This window comes from Melanostigma gelatinosum, assembly GCF_949748355.1.
Source record: "Melanostigma gelatinosum genome assembly, chromosome: 15".
Lineage (NCBI taxonomy): Eukaryota > Metazoa > Chordata > Actinopteri > Perciformes > Zoarcidae > Melanostigma > Melanostigma gelatinosum.
In genome coordinates, this window is record NC_136648.1 from 3,248,748 (window position 1) to 3,265,748 (window position 17,001).

Here is a 17,001-nt window from a genome sequence, read left to right on the forward strand (position 1 = left end):
GTCGCCTCTGGCTCAGCTAGACTTCCTCTTTGTCTCCATCTCTTTGTGTCTTGGTTCTTCTCTCTGCCTCCCACGTCTTGTGGTTTTCCTCTACTTTCGTACAGATATCAAAGGAAGAATAAAGCTTCATCTCGTCACAGGTTCTCCGTATCCGTCTGTCAGTAATCCTGTGAGGGAGTGAGATTCCTTTTTCTTTCTTTCTCAGCTGTCTTGCTTCCGCTCTCTCCTTTCAAAGTCTCTTGTCATGCAACAACATGTTTTTGAGTCTCATCTGAAAATGTCAAAACTCAAATAGTCTGACAATAATCATTTGTGGGAGAGCCTTTCTCTTCCTTTTCAGTTGAACTTTTTGTTCCGCAGCATCAGTCCGTGGCCTCCTTCAGAGGTATTCATCGGCTCCGGTACATGTGGCCCGATGCCCGGTCTAAGCTTTTCCTTCAGAAAAGCCGTCTTAAGAGTGGCTGGATCATTGTTTTACCCCGCTCTGACTGTGTCTATCCTTCTCGTTGTTGAAGGATCGTGAGCAGTTGGGCCGGGGGTCTGACAGCTGGTGTAACTGTAGACGGCACTCCGACGTGTCTTTGATTTACCAGCCTGTTGTCACAGAGGCCGACCCTTTTTTTTTTAAAGAAACCGAACTTGACCGTAATCTTCTCCGACCAGGAGACTCCGACTCTTTGAGTTCAAATGAGCTTTGGTCGTTTTCTAGTGGCAAGGCAGGATTATTTTTGTTTGTTTGCATTGTAAAGCTGATTTACTGTTGTGACTAGGTCAAAGGAATTTCTTTACACAGAGGAATACATTCTGTCTATAAAGTAAAAAAGGTCTAATTCAGTCTCTCTTAACGACTTTCACGGTTTCCTGTCGATGTGAAGCTTTTTGACAAATACTATTAGCAAATGCTGTAACTCTTAGTTTTTAGGGATTATTACGTATGACGGTGGACCAACCACAATGTGTAGCCGATCTGACCGGACAGTTTAATACAGTCGCCTAATGGAATGAAAGTGACGATTTGCTCTGATAAGAAGGCCTCACGTTGTGAGATTAAATAGTTGTGTTCTAACTAACGGAAGTGGCAAATATAGCTTGAATATTTCAGCATGGGAACCCTTCTGAGCACTGCACCGTGGGCCTCGTGCCACACGATGAATGGCACCCACAGACTGCTGAGTTTCCTCATAAATGCGTTGCATGAATCCAATAGGAATTACCACGCTAATGGCAACAGCATATCATTCTAATGGCAGCAAACATCTGTTTGCTATGTCAAGATATAGTGGAGACATGTCTGTGCTCTGACTCGATAGCTGGGCCAGCTGTGCGTGGCGTTCAGTGCATGTGAGCGTGCCCCACCGGCTGGCTAATCGCTGCCACTGTGCTCAGATGGCACTCTTACGGGGGTTACAGGCGATAATGTCATCCAGACTGACTGCTTTGTCGCGTCGGCCCACCCTCAGGCTTACACCGTTAGCTTCATCTGCACTGTTGGGTGCACCGTTAGAGCCGTTAGCACCGTTAGCTTCATCTGCACTGTTGGGTTCACCGTTAGAGCTGTTAGCACCGTTAGCTTTATCTGCACTGTTGGATGCGCCGTTAGCACCGTTAGCTTTATCTGCACTGTTGGGTTCACCGTTAGAGCTGTTAGCACCGTTAGCTTTATCTGCACTGTTGGATGCGCCGTTAGCACCGTTAGCTTTATCTGCACTGTTGGGTTCACCGTTAGAGCTGTTAGCACCGTTAGCTTCATCTGCACTGTTGGGTTCACCGTTAGAGCCGTTAGCACCGTTAGCTTCATCTGCACTGTTGGATGCACCGTTAGAGCCGTTAGCACCGTTAGCTTCATCTGCACTGTTGGATGCACCGTTAGAGCCGTTAGCACCGTTAGCTTTATCTGCACTGTTGGATGCACCGTTAGAGCTGTTAGCACCGTTACTTTATCTGCACTGTTGGTTGCACCGTTAGAGCTGTTAGCATCGTTAGCTTCATCTGCACTGTTGGATGCACCGTTAGAGCTGTTAGCACCGTTAATGCATCGCATTATAGATGTGACTCCAAAAAAAAATCAAAGACTTAAAACTTCTTGTTTTATTGTTGATTTTTTTTGAAAAGTGAAAATACGCATTTGGCTTTACATGTGTGTTGCCAAAAAGTTTACAGAGGCAGATTCAGGTAAATAATATAGATGTATAATAAATGCTAAAATCTATTGATGATACAGAGTGAAACTGAGAAGTAAAGTGAGTCAGCCCGACTCTCTCTCAGCCCTCTCTGCTCTTATCTCTTTGTCACCCGTGTTTGGTGAGAAAACAGCAGCTTCTCGATTGATTCTTTAACATCAGCCAGTTAACATTCAACCTGTGTGAAGGACACCGTGGCGACGCGATGGAAGAACAATGTGTTCAACTGTTGATCCTAAAAGCCCCGACTCAGCTCTCCCTACTAAGCTGCTTATAGCTGCAGCGAGGGCCAAATGGATTGATAAAGATACAAGTCTAAGATGACAGTCATGCATGATTTCTGTTGCCGTGTAAAGAGCTTAGATAGTACATTTATAGTATGTTCCAAAAAGATAAAAACAAGTTGTCTCCACCAGCAGCTAATGAGAGGCTCTAAAACCCTGAATCACTGCGATGGAATCCAGTTCTTTCCGTCTGGAACAACCCGGGAGAAAAGAGAGAATGTAGCCGTGATTCTTATGTCGTTAAAGTGTAAACGCTGTGTTAATGTGTCTGGTGTAATGTTTTAAATAGGGTTTATATGTTCTGTTTCATCTTTTTAAATCATCTGGTTATGATTGTTAAAAATGGCATTTAAAAAAAAGTTATTATCAGGACTCATCTGCATTTTCTCCTCATTTCTTTTCCATTTCTCTCTTTGTTTTCTATTGTCAGAAACATATTGTCACCCGAGGTATAACTGACCTCACTGACTGTAACACTGCTGTGATCTGTAGTGGTCTTTATGCAGCACGAATCATAACCTGTTTCACACTTGCGGATATAGAAACCTCATCTCTTTTAATTACAACCTGGTCAACACTCAATGCCTTAATAATATGATGTTGTGTTATTAAGAGTTGTGAAAGTAGAAGTATTAAGATTCAGGGAGAGACGGTGACATGGAGACAGGAAGAGGAGAAGAAGAAACACAAAGGCTGCATGGATGCAGCCTGAGACCTTTGGCAGCCTCCTCCTCCTCTCCTCTCCTCTCCTCTCCTCTCCGTCTGTGTTTGTGTCTCCTCCGTTGAAACCTCTCAGCCTTCCCTCCCATCCACACTGAATATTTATATCGAAGGACCACAGCCTTTGGCCCCACACACACACACACACACACACACACACACACACACACACACACACACACGGTGTTGATTCTGCAGGCTAAATGGCCGGCAGTGACACTGGCTCTTGCATTTGGCACGTCCATGGGGAGGAATGTTTGGCCTGTAAATCAGTGCTCCGCAGTCACTCATGTAAATGCTGACATAAATATGACGAGCACACAGATGGGGCTGTCACGGTGAAGGAATTCCCCCAGCAGGGATCATTGTTATTATTGGAACAACAGCGCATTAATCTCTATATAGTAAGCTTTATTGTTTGGCTATTATTGGGTATATTGTTGCATTTTTAAATGACAAAGATGACTGTTTTAAAACGAAGGAAATACTTATTGTTAAATGCAGCACAGAAGGCCGTGAGATGCAGTGTTTCTGTTTGGCTGAGCTGCTTTGGTTGCGTCCGGTTGCTATGATACGGAGTATCTGTGTGATTTAAAATAAATGATGCTGCGAGGTAGAGCACTTGATCTGGATGAAGGCTGAAGTCCCCCTCTCCTCCGTCGTTGTTGTTCAGCACGAGTAGCCTTCATGTAGGATGCGACGGTTTGGCTTTTTATGGTATTTGTCCCGCCCCTTCCTCCATTGTGATTGGACAATGAGAAGAGTTCCAGTGACGAGTGATGTTTCTGCGACCAGAAAGCAGAAGCCAAACGCACAGCGCTCAATGCAGAACACGCACTCTGCTCATCAGTAGTGCGGTATTGCTGGTATTGCGACAGCCCTGCACACATACACGTGTTTCTGGCTGTGAAAGTGTTAATTTGGTCTCCAGTGCTGAAATAATGCCACCTGTTGCACCTAAAGATGAATATATGTCAATCAAAGTGTGAAGACTACATTTATTATGACATCACACCTGTATGAATATGTACCTCCCGTCACACCTGTCTTGTGCAGAAACCCGTCTGTGGTTTTTTGCTCACATCACCGATCACCTGAATGGCATTCGTCCGATTTCCGCTTCGCTTGTCACCGGTGCCATTTGTACTTCAATGAAAGGTTCTTTGTTTCTTACCTTCACCCTCGCTGTGACCTCGCAGCGCTGTGCACACATCCGAACATGAGAAGAGATCCACAGGGTTGGAGCCCCGATAAGCGGAGCAGAGAGATGCTTGTCTGCTCGATAAAGAAAGGTGGTCATATTTGCAGAAGTCAGATATTCTCCCTTTTGAAAGATAACTCACATGGACGTTCAGGGCCTCAGGAAACAAGTAGTTGAGCTGTATTCATCCAGGGAGGGTTCAAAACAAGCTTCACTCCATTCCAGCATTCAACTCTTTATTTTTAAACACTTTGAGAAGTTGGCAACTAATTCTTGCCCGATTTAACATATAAAAAACAGGGACAGCAAACGTGCATTAGTGATATTTAAATACTAAATATTTCAACATTTTGTGTCCTTGTTTCAGCACTTTCTTCTCCCTCATCAGTGCTTTGGTATGTAGTCTACAAGCAAACACAAACAATGTGCTGTTAGATTCCATTTGTGGTTACAGGGAAAATGTTTTGTAAATTAGGTGAACTGACCCTTTTTTAAGTAGACAAACCATCAGTAAGTGATTTTCCTCATTTCATCTAAGTACCACAGTAAGAAGTGCCCTCTGACCTGAAGTGACAATAAGCCTGCTGTGTTCTTAATCCATTGTTCACCAGGGCTGCCTGCTGTGAGGGTAAAGCATGTGTTATACAGATTGTATTGGCGTGTGTGTGTGTGTGTTTGTTTTTTTTAATCACCACAAGATAAGTGTCACTTTGTCTTTTAGCAGCTTCCACCATCTCACTGCCTTTAAGTGACTTCCTCCTTCAGTCTCCATCTGGCCCTCCCTGTTCTAAATCCTGAATCTACAATCACTTAATTGTTCTTTCAGATCCCCGTGTTTTTTTTTTCTTCTTCTGCACCCTCCATACTAAATAGGCTGAGAGGGCTGCAGCAAAATGCATTTATTAAGCTCTCTGGAGAGCACAAAACGATGTCTCACCAACACTCTCAAATGAATAAGAAAAGGCTTTTGATCTGCTGTAAACTGCATCAATGCAGCGCCGTGAGGTTCTATAGAGCTGCAGAGACGGGCGGAGGATCCCAGAGAGGAGCGACGCGCTGCAGCAGTTCATGATGTGAAACCAGCGCAAATGTGTGTCCAGTGTAGGACAACTGTCTGTTAAAGTTTTACAAGGACGGAGAGTGGTTGAGGAGACCGGAAAAGGAGGAGGTAAAAATAATTAGAAGTGAATGAGAAGTGATCCAGTAAGAGGTAAAGCCTGCTTTACAAAAACAGATGTCGATGTAATGAAGAGTAAACTGATAGAAACAGAGGGGTAGAGGGAAACGTCAACAAGGATCGTTTAAATTGTTACTCTTTTTGTCTTTTTACCCTAACTGCTTTTTAAATTGATTAAATTGTTCTCTCTCTCCACTTGGGGCTGTTCAGGTCAAACACATTTAGATTGGGTCTGGATCTCTTTGGGTTGAATCCAGGCGGCAACCTCCGGTTCTCCCGAGTGAAGCCGATGTGAAAGTGTCTTAAGCTGCATTCACTCTAGTGACCACCAGGGGGCGACTCCTCTGGTTGTATAGAAGTCTATAGAAAATGACTCTACTTCTCTCTTGATTTATTCCCTCAGTAAACATTGTAAACATGAGTTTATGTCTCAATCTCTAGTTGCAAGTCTTCTTCAATACAGCATGATGTTCATTTCGTACATTATGGTCCATTTAGAGTCACACAGACTATAAAGCAGGGGATGCTTTAGGGCGGGGCTACAGGGTGATTGACAGGTTGCTACCAGAGCTGTATACGACGTCTGTACGTCACTCCTCCGCTATCCAAACGTGGTCACTTCCTGTTTACCGCTTGCAAAATAACCGAAATGTCGTACTCGAGGCTTTAAAACGGCAGTCCACCAAACCAATGGGTGACATCACGACGACTACGCCCACTTCCTATACAGTCTATGGTTGAATCCAATCAGATCAGACTCACCAGGTTCCCCTGAGAGCCTCCATCTCTTTAGTTGAGATATTAAAGGTACTTGAATTTAACACTAACAATTAATCGATTCTGATGAAAGTGGACTGAATCCTGAGTTGCCACTTACCAACTTCTGACCACAAGCACCTGAGAAGAGGTTCTAACGCCTCTGAAATCCTTCGCTCTTCCTCTATTTAGTAACGGGCCATGATTGGCTGACAGCTTCCACTAAAATGAAACTCTTTTTCACAAAGAAAAAAACGATGCAGCTGTTTATTGGATTCTTTCCCAGCATCCCTGCTCCATCCAGCAAATAGTTGTCAGAGTCCGCATCGGCGTGGGTCAGTCCACACTCTCCTAGGACGAACCGGTGGAACAGTTGAGGACCGCTCCTTCATTCCACGGGACAGAATCCTCGACTCTGCTCGGGGCCGACTCGGAGCTTTACCCGTCCCCGGAAGAGGACGAGGAGGAAGTTGAGGAGGAAGTTGAGGAGGAAATTGAGGAGGAAGTTGAGGAGGAAGTTGAGGAGGAAGTTGAGGAGGAAGTTACGTCTTCAAAAATAGCACCCATGGCGGCCCAGATGAGATCCATCTCCTCGTCTTCACTGTCCGATTCAGAGCTCTCCATGTACTGTTGGAAATCCATTTGAATTTATTATACTATAACAGTGGATTGTTTGAAAGAGTACTCAATAGATACATCGTTAGCTGTCTTGCCTGCATGTCCATGATTGCGTTGCTGTAGTAGATGTTTTCAAAGCACATTAGATTGTTGTGCAGGCAGAGGAGCTCCATGTAATTCGACAGGTCGTCGTCATCATCATGGTCATCACTGTCTCCACAGCTCACACTGTCGCTCTCTGACCAGGAGTCCAAATCTTCCAGAGACATTTTAGTAGTTCGTCCTCCTCTAAAGCCCCCAGCTGACTCTCTGAGGCTGCATGGAAGTGATCAGAATCAGCGTTGCCACGACAGAGTCGGTTGATTGTGCTTGACAACCGTTTGGTGCTTTGATTTAAAATAAGTGCTTGTTGAGTTCTAGAGTTTTGGTTTGTGAGCTCAGAATCCCAGTTTGATGTGTTTCTTCCTTGTCCTCTTGTTTTTGCCTATTCTGCCTCCTGTTTGTAAGAAAATCGACTTTATTTCAATGCAACACACTGATGGTTGCTCTCGACCAGGGGTCTTCAACGGTTTTCAGGCCAAGGACCCCCAAACTGATAGATGGAGCAGGGACCCCCGACTATATATATATATTGTATAACATTGTGTTTTATATTAAATGGGCCTAGTACCGTGTATACCTCTTTATTGTGCATTCATTACTAAGCTATTCAAATGATACACAGGTTCATATATTCATCTTTTTATTTTAAACATGTGCAAGGCACAGTGAGGAGGGAGGCCGTGCCGCTGCCTTTTATAAACGCACCTTGTCAGCTGATGCCAATGCCAATATCAACATTGTCTGTCAATTGCATGATAATCATGCAAACAAGCTGTTCAAACTGATGTTTTCATTTTCAACATGTGGAAACGAAAATGAGTGATGGCCTATTCGTGCCAGATACCCGTTATCTTTCATACAATACTGAACGATTAAAGTAATGGACAGATTCATCTTTAGAGATTTTCTTTTTGCAGTGACACACACTGTATCAGACAATGGTTTAATCATAGAGAACATGTTTTTATTTTCATTTCATCTCCTCAATGCCCGGGCGCATTTCGAACAGTTTAAGACATACATGAATACACAAAGGGACACGGGCTGTCACGGACGATGACATCTGTCACGGCGTCTGACGGTCCTTGCATGTATCTGACAGGAAGCAACTCGCAGAAAATACTCATGCAACCGTTTGCTGCTACGTCCTCTCGTTTCCTTTGTGGCGCCGTTCGTCCTTCTTTGTCGTTTCGAAGGACTTTTTGCACTGGACTTACTCGAGATCACCTGTTGGTAGAGCAGCGTGGACACTGCTCGTTGGAAACATTGGAAAAAGACTTGAAAGGAGAAATATGAAGAACTTCAGCACTTGTACACACATTTTGCTAACCAATCAGAGCAGACTTGGCTCTTAAAGAGACGGGGGCGGTAGAACAGCGTTTCAGACAGAAAGTGAAAAATTCAGACACAACGAGAAAAGACATTTTTTAACATTAAAGCATATAAACATGTTCAGGTAGACGTCTAAAATACAAGTGTGAACCTGAAAATGAGTCAATAAGTGAGCACTCAACTCATTTTCTCCAGTGTTAGCTCACCCCGACCCCCTCTGTACTTCTTTATCTCCCTCTTCTACTCACTCAGCGTGACTTCTGTGTTGTTTTTTCATCTCCAAACATTTGACAATGAATTGGACTGAAGTATACAGTAGCCCTGGCTGGGATTCCCCCCCGGCCCTCGTGTTTGTGTATGTCCCCTCTTGATGTGTCAACAGTGACACAATAATTGTCATGCTTAAGTTCTTGTTTTGAAGTTTGTGCAGGCGGAGCTTTCATTCATACTTCGTGTTTATTCTTGTCGGTGCTGCCTGTCAAGTTCTTCTTAAACGCTTTTAACCACTTCTCCAAAGTCTTATTCTTTGAGCTGCTCTTCCTTAAAAATAAGAATGTATCTTCCACCCTCATTATCATGTCACGATGAGTGCGATTCAAACTCATTTAATTGCCACGAGAATTTTGCGTCCATTCAATTTTTTCCCCCAATTTAGTGTTTGTGGCCGTGGGTTTTTTTTTTGAATGTCTCTGTCTTCTCCTCCAGGATGCTAGTTACTGGCTGCAGGTCCACCGGTTGGAGCACGGCGACGGCGGCATCCTCGACCTGGACGACGTACTCTGCGACGTGGCCGACGACAAAGACAGGGTGAGTGAGCCGTGCGTCGGTAGATATGACGGAACTGGAGCAACGCAAGCTTTGGTGGTTATTTCACATCATCCTCAGGGCTCCATGTCGACGCTGACGCCATTAGCGTTGACATGGGTTTAGCGTTTAGCTGCTAGCACTCCTCTGTGGTAGATCACAGGAATGAATGCTTGTGTCTTTGTGTCAGACACTAAGTGCACAATTCGATGTCAAGTGTGCATATTTCTTCATCACATTTGCATGTTTTTGAAAATCCTTTGTCTGTTCGGTGGTGTGAAACCAGAGTTGCAGTAAAGCTGCACAGGAAGTGCTTCCTGACCAATCACATGAGAGGGTTTCTTGCGTACCAGAGCAGCTCTTATCAGTGGGTCAGCTTTTATTAATAGCACTGTTTACCGTCTTTGAGCTGTGAATGCCTCTGTATGTATTCCTCTGTTAATCTTAACAGAAATATGTGTCGGCCAATGTGCTTCACTCTGACGGTACCTGAAGTAAAGGACTGCATTGCGTTGCTTACCTCCGTCAGGCCTTGAACTTGACCGTTTTAAACGCCCTGCGATCGTTCTTCGGCGTGGTTCATCTGTCGCTGGGAGCGGTTTGAGAGAGAGAAGCTCGCGCTGACTGACGGGGTCACATTCTCTACTTTGGTCAGATGTCAGCAGATTGAGTTGTCTAAGTATGCATTCCAGCAAGAAACCGCTTCCGACATGACTGAAGAAACGTCACTACAAGGATACTCTGTGTAATGCTGATGACCTGCAGATAGTGAGAACATTGGCTCTGAGTCATTCTTAAATCCGGTCATCGGGTTCCTTTATGTCACAGAACAGGAAGTGGATGCTGATCTCAAGTGCAAATGCAGCTTAAATTTAGTGATGCTTTGTTCATGAATGTAAATAATTACGGGTATTTCTTTGTCTTTTACGATCAGAACAGTGCCATGCCGTTGCAACCGCACTCTTTAATTTCTGTGTGTGTGTGTGTGTGTGTGTGCGCTGTGTCATGCCATCTCTACACATCTCTCTACGTTCCCCTCGTTTCTTCGTCCCTACACGTGTTTTCCTCAGAGGGGATGTGAGCTCTTCATACCTGACAGCCCTTCAGCCTCGCTGACGCACATCAGCTCCGCTCTCACTGCCTTCACGTCTGAACCTTTGGGGAATCGCTGGGGTTCTTTCCGGTTCTCTGCCCAGTTTGAATGTCCATTTGAAAGAACAACAACAACAAAATGAACTATTTAAACGGTGTGTGTGAGTGAAAGGTTTCAGCAGCCAGATGTCTGAAGCAGGCCTGGAATCCTCATTCATTGAAACGATTGATACGTTTGTTAAAAATAGTCCATGTCTGTTCATTGCTTCTTCAGTCAAGAACTGTTGAAGAATGTATGTAGCCTCCAGACATAAAAATACAATTTGAATAACAGTGTTTTGTATACAGTATGATCTCCGGAGCCTTTGTGCAATCAAACTCCTTTTTACAAACCCCACCGTGTCCCTCAGGACCCTGAGCCAGAAGAGCACACAGTGGAAAGTGAGACTCTGAGCCACAGTTCATCGCCTCAGCTGGTGTGTGTGTGTGTGGGAACCCCAGTGTGAGACTGTGTGTGTGTGTGTGTGTGTGTGTGTGTGTGTGTGTGTGTGTGTGTGTGTGTGTGTGTGTGTGTGTGTGTGTGTGTGTGTGTGTGTGTGTGTGTGTGTGTGTGTGTGTGTGTGTGTGTGTGTGTGTGTGTGTGTGTGTGTGTGTGTGTGTGAACCCCAGTGTGAGACTGTTTGTATCTGCTGATGTCACAGCTGTGCGGCTGTGTGTGTGTGTGTGTGTCATGGATAAATGTCTGTCCTCCTGATGACAGTGAGTGATGTCGGGTTATGGTGAGCACAGCTGCTGTTGTGGGGAATTGAATGAAGGCAGACTCTTCTGTTGTTGTGTCCAGCAATACCAATTCAATTAGACTGACCTAATGCGATGGTCTTTAAAGCACCATCGGCCGGTGTGGTTGTGTGTGTTGAGAAGCAGAAGGAAGAGAAGGTGTGCAGACAAAGAGAGAGACACAATAACCCAAAGCTGTACCTGACAGTGGTTTGTACTGCACATGTGCAGACGGGTACCTGAGGTTCAGCATTCTCGCTCACCCTTCTCTGTCCCTCATCATGCTACATGAGAACATGGGAACAACAAATCTGTGTTGAACTCGGCAGGAGGAGAGCTAGCTAGCGTTAGCTGTTAGCAGCTGGTGATCAGCACAGTCGCTCAATAACGAGGCTAACGTGAACGGGGGTTGCATTGAGTTACATAACGGTGCGTTTGGCAAGAAAGTTGAATAAATGCAGTTGTCAGAAGGAAATGTTTCCACAGCAATATGAAGAAGAGAAGTGAACGTTTGAACACGCTGGTATCTGATCACTACTTGGTGTTCACACTGAGTATCTCAATCCACTGTGTTTTTATGTGTTGATGTATAAAGTAAATCTAATAATGTGGACTTGACCCAATTGGTACAGTCAAAAAGTAGCTCACGCAAGTCTGTCATTTCATCACGTGACCCCATATTCCATCCCTGAACTGAGGTTATGAAACTGCACCACACGTGGCTTCTACACATTCTGACGACACAGATGCACCCAATCGTCTGTGAAGGTGATGATTTCTAATCCAAAGCTCAAATTTCCTGTCTACAAAATGAAAAACACACACTCTGCATTTATGCATCAGGAAGTGTTGTCTGGTGTAGACGTGGCCTCAGAACGATGACGGAGTTCACGATCGACGAGCGAGCGATCCACTCTGTGTGCCACTGAACATGACTGGTGGTCTCCACAGCTGTGACTCACCTCTGCCATTCCACAGGAGCTTTTTAAAGACTGGAAGGAATGGCCCCTCCATCACACACACACACACACACACACACACACACACACACACACACACACACACACACACACACACACACACACACACACACACACACACACACACACACACACACACACACACACACACACACACACACACACACACACACACACACACACCCATCACTGCCGGGTCTGACCCCGGTCAGCGTGGCGTCTGGTGTGTGTGCCGCTGCTACAGCTGATCATATTTGGTGCTTTTGTTTGGTTTGTTTGTTGGTTTCTTTAAATATTTTCGCTGCTCTTTTTCTAAATGTTTCTGAGGGCAGAAATACTTCTTGGCCGTCTGAACGAAGCACTTCTCGTTCAGGTTTTCCTGTTTTGCTCGTGTGTGTGTGTGTGTGTGTTTGCTCTTGATCCAGGCGATATCCTGGTCCGAGCTGAATATAGACACGTCTCGCAGCGTAGGAGACGAGGAGACAGACAGGAGGGGCCGTGAGGTTAAATAAACCCAGAGGAGTTTCTTAAAACAACTCCTTCAGTCGGTTATGTCGTATCAATAGACAGACAGGCGACCAGTCACGTGTGTGTGTGTGTGTGTGTGTGTGTGTGTGTGTGTGTGTGTGTGTGTGTGTGGGGCTCCATCGGTGGAAGTGTGTCACCTGTCATTTAAAGTTTGCTTTCTTTGAGGTTCTCTTCTTACATGGCATCAGAATATTTGATGAGTGAATTGATTGTGTTTATTCAGCCCCTTCTCTCACTCTCGGGGGCTTCACACACTCGGAGGCTGCTTTCCACCCAAAACATTCCGGAAACAATTTCATGCAAAACTATTCACTTGATTATTTTTGGCACTGTGGTCCGGACACATTTCGACCTGCACAAGGAATGCATAGAGGACGCGCACGACTCCCTGATCCATACGTTACTCTAGAATTCCATCGTCCTATAAAACTGCAAACATGATCCATGTTTAAGTCGTAACAGATGAGGATAATTAATTGTAAAATAACCCTCCGCATCCATCAGGCTGCTGTTCCGGTTAAAGATCAGGAGAGAGGGCGGGAGATTCTCCCAGCATGCACAGGGTGTGAGAAGAGTCGCATCCCAGACGAGCTTCCAGACCATCGCCGCCTCCTCACACTCGGTATCGAGCCTGTTTTAGCTGACGGCCGTAAAAACACTGAAGTGTTTCCACAGATCGATGTCACGTCTCTTCATTTGGCTCGTTGTGTTGCGTCTGTAGTTGATATTGATTTTTTTTTTTCCACACGCAGACACACGGAGATCGAATCCCACCTACAGCCTCTATCGCAGACGCTGACTGATGCAGAATATGGAGATTTTGTTTCTTCTTCGATTTCAAACTGGTGCTTTCGGGAAGGAGTATTTTTGTGTTGGAGGGAGGGATGTGAGGAACAGTCAGCAACACTGACTATGTGCTCATCAGTTAATTCATGTGTGAAGTCTCTGGCTTCATGTTGGTTTACCCAGTGAACAGATTGCTCCTTGTACTCATAGTGTTGAGTTTTGGGGTTGTTCTCTACCTGGTCTAGATGATGAACCCGGCTGTATTCATCTTGAAATAGAGGAGACATGGCGGACGGACGGACGGACGGTGCTGCTGTGAGGAGGATATTGGGTTGGACCGCTGCCCGGGTGGAACTCCTCCAACAGCAACATGGTTGGGATGGATGAGAGCGCAGCCAAAACATGTGTGCTGGTTATTAAGGAACAAAAAAAACACACTTCTCACACATTGACACGGAGGCTGTCGTTCTCAGTCGATGTTCACTGCTCACTCTGTTCTTCAAACTGCTGCAAACGGAAAGTAAATCACTTCCTGTCTACTTCCTGTCCAGTCCAAAGACGTTTCAGTAAACGAAAAGTGAAAGCAGCAGAATATAATCTAATGTAAGTGATTTCCTCTCCTATCTGTCACTGTGTCACACATGAAGGCACCCCCCCCCCTCCCCTCCCTCCTCCAGCCACACGTCTTCCTGAGCGAGCGTTAGTGATGACCTCATTTATTCCAGGCTCACCCCCCCGTCCTCCTCCTCCTCCTCCTCCTCCTCCTCCTCCTCCTCCCCTCTCTCCAGCCTCCTAATGAGAACAAGATGTAAGAAGTGTGTGTGATGCAGGTCCTCAGTCGATGACGCAAACATCACTTTGCTGCGGGCGGCCGTGTTTTGACGTGCATACGCGTGAACTATAGTAACACGTGTGCACGTCAGGGTATTTAGAAGCTGGTCAAAAGCACTTTGCTAGTTCATGAAGTCCATTAAAAAGTGTGTGACGGTGATCATCATCACGTGCACGTGTCCGTGCGCTGCCCGATGTTCGCGTTGGTCATCAGCGCGCAGAGGTGTTTTTGAACCGTCACGTCTCTACCTGTTGGTCATGATTCAAAACATGCGGTGGATGTGCAGTCTAATAACAATAATCATATTCATGCTATCGGTTGTTTCGTCGTTCATCCTCTTGGAAACCAAAGAACATAAACATCACACATCAGAAGCATCAACGTGCTGCATGAACTTCAGTCAGTCACCGGGATTAGTTTCCACCTCGGCGGTGCTGATGATGCAGGATGACCATCGGCAGAACTGACCAATCAACGGCTCACCTGCCTGTTTCCCTTCACATCTGCTCCTCTGGGGTTGTTTGTGTGAACAGGGACCGTGTGTCACTTTTTCTTTGAATGAATATTCTCTGTGAACGTAGTGATGAGATGTGATTTATTGTCCATTCATGTTTGTGTGTCATCATCAATCAGACGCCGTGCAGCTTCTGTTCTTCGGCGTGTTGGTCTGAGTGCACAATGGTGTTCTAACATCTATCAACAGGCTCTCACCGGCTCCCTGTTCCGGAGCGCTCAGCAGTAACGTCCTCTGAGGTTTTGGTTTGCCAAGCATTATGAAACGATGCTTCTTGAATCAAAGTACTTGCATCTAAATGTCATCACATGTAAGATTTATGATATTCATTTTCCCAACAAGCCCTTCTTCTCTCTCGTTCTTTGGCAAATCATTTTACCGTTTGCAGCAAAAATCATTTCTCAAATAGCTGCGTGTGTTTAAACACGTAAACGAGATCAACAGTTTGAACCGGTGAGGTTGTTGCTGGTCGTGTTCCAACAGCTTCCTCTCTGGTGCTCGGCACACAGCCGTACGGGAGCTCCCACTGCGCCTCGACAGCTGCTGCTGTGGCTGAAGAGGACGTGTGACGGTGTCCCCTTGTTGATGGTGGTTGCTATGACTGCACCGCTGCATGAAAGGATTCACACTCTGTGAACACACACACACACAGATTCAACGAATATAGATGTTCTTGAACGAGCTGCGTGCATAATGAGCCGAGGCTCCCGGCCTTTTTAAAAATAGTTTCCAGCGGAGGTTCCTTGAAATGGACTTATGGGGAAAATAGACAGAACAAATACCAGACCAGAAATAACACTGAAGTAGGTATCGGATACGTTTGTTTTAGACTCTACTCGAGGTGGTTTGTAGATGATTACTCACACACGCTCGGTGTTTCACCTTGGGTAATTGTCGCCCACCGAAACCCCTGAGTCATGATTACTCGTGCATGCATGTATAGAAAGCACGGCCACACTCAGTGCGTCTCCACGACGCCTTACATGGACAAGGAGACATGAAGCTATGAGACGTTCACCTTCTCTTAAACTTTGTACGAACGTACCGGAAGATAAATCTGGACTGAGAGAAATGTTTGTGGTTGGTGAGTTCATACGTCGGGTATATTTCTGGCCATATATATACATACATACATATACATATAAACTGTAAGATGATGTACATTTGTAAACTAAGATATTTTGCTACGTGGAGGAATTACACTTCTCCATATAAAAATACCTGAGACATTCACAACATAGCAACACCACTCATTTTAGCTGTGAGTTGATCCGGTACCCTGCACCAACATTCGTGCAGCTCACTGACCTCCGGCACCAGGAGCTTTCAGCGAGGCGACTAAATGTGGACGGATCTGAAATATCCGGGTTCTCTATTCGGGGGTGTTAAGCTGAAACGGTGGAGCAAGGCACCGACGGCGTCACGGTGGGGACAGATGTCCCAAAACTCACCTGTCAACTCGTCCTGCAGAGACGCTTGGGAATAGAGTCATGATTCCTCTTTACGCTAGACAGCTAGCAGATGCTCGTACAAACAAAGATGGGAATTAGGAATGGATATTTTTCAAAATAAAATGAACAAATGGGTATATCTTTATAGATGACACCAAGAAAGGACTTCTATTCCATGTGCAGAAAGAATGAAAGAAAATATTTCTTAGTTAAAAGGGTGTGTGTGTGTGTGTGTGTGTGTGTGTGTGTGTGTGTGTGTGTGTGTGTGTGTGTGTGTGTGTGTGTGTGTGTGTGTGTGTGTGTGTGTGTGTGTGTGTGTGTGTGTGTGTGTGTGTGTGTGTGTGTGTGTGTGTGTGTGGCTTATCTTAATTGTGGTGGGAAAAGTGTCAGGAGGAGACAAAGACAATGTTTGAGGAGTCAACAGGAGTTCGAGGATTATAGCGGCTCACAACAGATGTGGTGTGTGTGTGTGTGTGTGAGAGAGATAATGAGATTACCCCCCCCCCCCCATCTACCTCTTCTCTCCTATCTGTTCTCCACTCAGCTCTCCCTCCCTCGTTGCATCTGTGATGTTCTCACGAAACGTTTTAGCGTTTTGTTTCAGGACTTGTAGTCGGGTCGAGGTGATCAATCTGCTCAGTTAAAGCTGCAGTGGACCTGTGTGAGTGAAAACAAAAAGCTTTCCCTGTGCTGAAGAAGAGTTGATGCAGAAGGGCTCTTCTGCCCTCTGGTGGCCGTGTTGCGTCAGTACATCGTGCTCTCAGTTCTTTGAGTTAATTAGCTGAAACGGTCCTCGAGTTATTCCCCTTTGTAAGCCTTCATCAGAGTGAGAGTTGGTGTTGTTACTGTTTCGGCCAGAAGAGGGCG

The 17,001-nt window shown here is 45.4% G+C and overlaps 1 protein-coding gene across 9 annotated transcripts in view; it reads left to right on the forward strand.

Annotated features, from left to right (window-relative positions):
• pard3ab (par-3 family cell polarity regulator alpha, b) overlaps nucleotides 1–17,001 on the forward strand; it is a 191,504-nt gene that overhangs the window by 18,121 nt on the left and 156,382 nt on the right. For all 9 annotated transcript variants that reach the window (XM_079284636.1, XM_079284637.1, XM_079284643.1 and 6 more), the window contains exon 2: nucleotides 9,076–9,177. In XM_079284636.1, coding sequence (XP_079140762.1) covers nucleotides 9,076–9,177 — 102 coding nt within the window. The remainder of the gene's footprint in view (nucleotides 1–9,075; nucleotides 9,178–17,001) is intronic.